This window comes from Engraulis encrasicolus, chromosome 6, assembly GCF_034702125.1.
Source record: "Engraulis encrasicolus isolate BLACKSEA-1 chromosome 6, IST_EnEncr_1.0, whole genome shotgun sequence".
Lineage (NCBI taxonomy): Eukaryota > Metazoa > Chordata > Actinopteri > Clupeiformes > Engraulidae > Engraulis > Engraulis encrasicolus.
In genome coordinates, this window is record NC_085862.1 from 55267582 (window position 1) to 55272581 (window position 5000).

Below are 5000 nucleotides of genomic sequence, written 5' to 3' on the forward strand. Positions count from 1 at the left end.
GGTTGCTTATTGTGTAATGCCACTTATATCCTACAATAAAAGCAGGGTGCACAGCAATGTGTTATGCGGGGGGGAAACAGGTAAAGGATTGTGCTTTGTGACTAAAAACACCTCAGGAAAAGTGTAATTACTTACACGGATGAAATGTTCAGACCCAAAGTAATTTTTACTCACAATTCCCTTGTAATAAATCAATTTGACATTGTCTTGAAATTATAGTTGAGCTTTAATATTTGTCTTAGCAGTTTGAAAACACACATGAACTGATTAAAATAGCTACTAATGGAGTAAAAATGACCAAATATCTGCCAGGGATGCATAGTTTTCCAAGTAAGGAACCTGTTTGAATGAATCGCTTCCTGACCACTGCTTCTCCTGGAGATGCGCAGTTAGTAACTCCTTAAAGTTCCTAGTCCTTGTGTCGGCATTTTTATCTAATCATTTCAACTTCCGTAGGCCTACATAATATTCATCAGTTGAAACATTTTAAAAGGTTTTTTTAGCTTACATATAAGGAATGTTCATTAAAATGTGAATAAAAAAAAAATCACCGTAACTAGTGTTTAAAAATCGGTATGGTGCTCTTAAAATAATTGTTGAAGAAGACGCTTTTGCACACCTCTGTAGGTGGGCAGGTGCGTAGGATATTATCCCAGTGGGGTTGTCATTCAAGTGTAAAGAAATCCTGCATACTGTCCATTCCACCAACAAACTTTAATACAACATGAAGAAGGTCGGATGACCGAAACAATGTATTGAATTTTGTTGGTGGAATGGACAGTGTGCGGGATATCTTTGCTCTTAAAATAATGAATTCATAGACAAAACCTTAGCAGGTGAGCTGAAAATTTTTCGGTGCGCGCTATGCGCGCGCATTTTCTTCCTCTGGGGCTAAGCCCCCCCTGTCTCTCAAACCTAGTGACGGGCAACATACACTGGCACTCGCACCCACACCAGGTGCCAATCCACTCTCTCACCAAATCTCTCTCTCTCTCTCTCTCTCTCTCTCTCTCTCTCTCTCTCTCTCTCTCTCTCTCTCTCTCTCTCTCCATTTTGCACTCCCTCTTTATTTCTCTCACTCCACTTCTCTCTCAATTATCCCTCAGGACACTTCCACTACCTCACAGGCAGTTTAAGTTGAAGATTAAGGTCACTGTGGAGATAGAGTAGACCAGGACTAAGAACTCAGGGCTCAGGGCTACTGTCTCCAGGGTAGAGACAGCTGGATCACAGCCCAGTGCCACCTACATAAACTACCAACCACCGCATCCCAAAACACTCCACTCCCCATATTCACCACTTACCTCCACCTCCCCCACAAGCCCCTACCAACAGTACCCAGATTCATTACAACCCACTCTCATTTTCATCACTAATCTCCCCAGCCCACCTCCATCTCAGACCACCACCATATTTCTAGCCCCATGGCGCCCACAGCCAAACACACCACTAGCACTTTCCACCACAACTCCAGCCCACCTCCATCTAAGCCCACCACCATCTTATAGCCCATAACACTCACAGTGTATTTTGAGTTATTGCCAGAATTTTATTTTAACCCATTTAAGCCTGATGCTGCATACATGCTGCATTGACCTGGAGGCACCTGGGTGGACATACTGTAGATGCAGCATTCAGGCTCTTGAGATTTCAGTTTTTATGGGAAATTTGGTGGGTATGTTAGTATGTTAGGTATGCAACTTGTTTTATGTTTTTACGTATGTGCTTCGGAGGGTGAGATGTTTCTAGGCTGAAGGCACCTTTTCCTAAAAAGAGCATTCTTGGAGCATGTCAGAGAGAGTATGTACGCAAACGCAATTTCAAACTTCTGTGCTAACCCAGCTACATAGATTTTTGACAATAAAGTGCACTTGACTTGGCTTGACTTGAACATTCTAGAATGACTTCCCTCACCTCTTGTCTGCCAAGTCTGTCTTGTTGCCCACGAGCATGATGATGACGTCACTCCCCCTCTCCGTCCGCACATCATCAATCCACTTGGAAGTCTGCTGGAACGAGTTCACATCTAGGAGAGAGAGAGAGAGAGAGAGAGAGACAGAGAGAGAGAGAGAGAGAGAGAGAGAGAGAGAGAGAGAGAGAGAGAGAGAGAGAGAGAGAGAGAGAGAGAGAGAGAGAGAGAGAGAGAGGAGAGGAGAGAGGAGAGAGGAGAGAGAGAGGGGGGGGGGGGTAGGGGGGGGACGAAAGAGGAAGAGAGAGAGAGAAAGAAAGAAAGAAAGAAAGAAAGAAAGAAAGAAAGAAAGAAAGAAAGAGAGATAAAAAGGGAGAGACAGGCAGTTTAATCAGTCTGTCTGTGAGCCACCACAAAGTCGTGGAAATGAGTTCCATTTGTCACTGTTGTTACACGGATGGAGAGAGAGAAACAGAGAGAGGAGGTGGACGAGTAGGAGGAGAGAGAAAAAAAAGAAAAAGAAAAAAGAGAGTAAGATAGAAGACTACACTAAATAGAAAAGAGTACGACTAGATGAATGCCATAAAAGTTATTGGTGGCATTAGACACAAGCTGTTCATCAACGCAGCCACTATATATGTGTGTGCGTGTGTGTGTGTGCGCGTGCGTGCGTGCGTGCGTGCGTGCGTGCGTGCGTGCGTGCGTGCGTGCGTGTGTGTGTGTGTTTGTGTGTGCCTGTAAAGGGATATGAGGCAAGACAAATGCTGAGGGGCCTGAAGGGCACCTTTTGAGTGTGTTTGTGACAACCATAACAAGACCATGCTAAGACCTTATGCTGCATATAAAACGCATTGTAGGGTCTTGTTTTGACAACCACGACAAGACCATAACCAGACCTTATGTCGCATATAAAGAACAGTGTTGTAGAGAGTTGTCGTAACAAGACCACGATAAAAACTAATGTCATATAGAAAGAGGAATGTAGAATGTTGTCATGATGACTACCATATCAAGACCATTATAAGTCTTTAAGTCATATCTAAAGCGCGAAGTTAATGTGATAACAATAACAACACTAATACTTAATGCATCCGCTGCTGGATGTGTAAGGTATAAAATGATGATTAAAAAATTAAATTGCCATGACAAACCAGCATTCTAAGTGGAGGCAGAGATTCTTTAATTATATAGAGATATGCCAACGTAATAGGTTTCTATGGGCACCTAACGTGACCAGGTTCCAGTCTGCCTAAAGGGGCGTGTCATAATACTCATTACTCACTGAATAGAACAGTCCTTAGGTCTGCATAGGTCTGCCTAAAGGGGGATTCCCCCCCCCACCCCCCTGCAATAATAGAACCCGGAAACAATGGGCCAATGGAACCTCTCTCTCTCTACTCTCTCTGGTGGAGGACAGCAGTGGGGCAGCCATGGCCTAAAGAGATTAGGTTTAGATCTAATCAGAGAGTTGCAGGTTTGAATCTCACCCGTCCACTTCCTATCTCACCCCATGACTGATGTGCCCTTGAACAACTCCCCACTGCTCCAAGGACTGTAGCTAATACCCTGTACTTAAAATAACTGTAAGTTGCTTTGGATAAAAGTGTCAGCTAAGTGTAATGTAATGTAATGTCAAGTAGCCTGTAGCCTGTTGTACAATTAAGTTCAATCTATTAACAACTTCTTAGCCCTAATACTGGGCTTTCACCAAAGCTGGAAGCTGGCATCTTTTTACACCCTGTGAGCACCCTCAAACAACTGCAAATAAACCCCTTACTTTGCTGACGGAATGGCCATTATGTGGCGAGCATTCAGAATCCAGGAACACACAAGAGCACAAGAGAGTGCACATTGATAAAGTGCACATTGAGAGTCAATAAAGTGAACCTACAGATAAATATAGGTGGGCTGGTGCTACTGTATGTGACTGTGTACTGTGAATGTATATGTCTGTGAGTGAGTGATGGTGTCTATCTGTGTGTGTGTGTCTTTGTGAGAGAGACACTGTGTGTGTGTGTGTGTGAGTGTGTGTGTGTGTGTATGTGTGTGTGTGTGTGTGTGTGTGTGTGTGTGTGTGTGTGTGTGTGTGTGTGTGTGTGTGTGTGTGTGTGTGTGTGTGTGTGTGTGTGTGTGTGTGTGTGTATGTGTGTGTGTATGTGTATGTGTGTGTTTTTGTTGTGTGTGTGTGCGTGTGCGTGTGCGTGAGAGAGAGAGAGAGAGAGAGAGAGAGAGAGAGAGAGAAAGAGAGAGAGATTGTCTGTGTGTGTGGAGTTGGGTGGCTTGCTTCCAGTGGAGGTGGTATCTCCGCTGCTTGAGCTAATGCATTCCATTCCATTTGACCTTTGTTCTGTGTATGTGTGTGTGTGTGTGTGTGTGTGTGTGTGTGTGTGTGTGTGTGTGTGTGTGTGTGTGTGTGTGTGTGTGTGTGTGTGTGTGTGTGTGTGTGTGTCTGTGTGTGTGTGTGTGTGTGCTCATAATCATGAGTAACACATCACTAGTCCCTGACAGTCATGGCCTCCCCAGCAGCCTCAAGGTGAAAAACACAGTGTCTTCTTCTCTCTCTCTCTCTCTCTAGACCTCTTACTTCCTCTCTTCATCTTTTCAGCCTCCGTTCCTCTTTATCTCTCATCCTCTTACTATTTCTCTTCCTTCTTCCACCGCTTCATCTTTCTCTCTGTCCATCACTCTCTGTCTCACTCTTCACCTCCTTTGCTCCCTTTGCTTTACGCTCTTTCTATTCCTCTCTTCCTCTCATTCTCATCTTGTCTTCTACACTCCATCTTCCACTCTCCCTCCCTCTCTCTCCATCTCTATTTGGTGTGGCCATATTTTGCCTACTAAATGAGGTGTGTCTCATCAGTCTATGAAAGGTCATCCTACTGGCTTGCAGCACTGCCATAACATTCTGGTCACACTCACGCACACACGCACGGACGGACACACGCACGCACAGACATGTGTAGACAGACACTGTGGCCGTTGGGAGTAATGGTCACACTGGGACTAAGGGGAACATAAAGATGTCAGCTCTTCATTGGGAAAAATAAAAGCAAACCTGCTGCACACATACATGCGCATTTGTCATAACCAC

The 5000-nt window shown here is 44.5% G+C and overlaps 1 protein-coding gene across 1 annotated transcript in view; it reads right to left on the reverse strand.

The window, feature by feature from the left end:
• The window catches only part of rab6ba (RAB6B, member RAS oncogene family a), a 153435-nt gene that overhangs the window by 40533 nt on the left and 107902 nt on the right, over window positions 1–5000 (reverse strand). The window contains exon 5 of the mRNA XM_063201999.1: window positions 1915–2026. Within this exon, the coding sequence (XP_063058069.1) occupies window positions 1915–2026 (112 nt within the window). The remainder of the gene's footprint in view (window positions 1–1914; window positions 2027–5000) is intronic.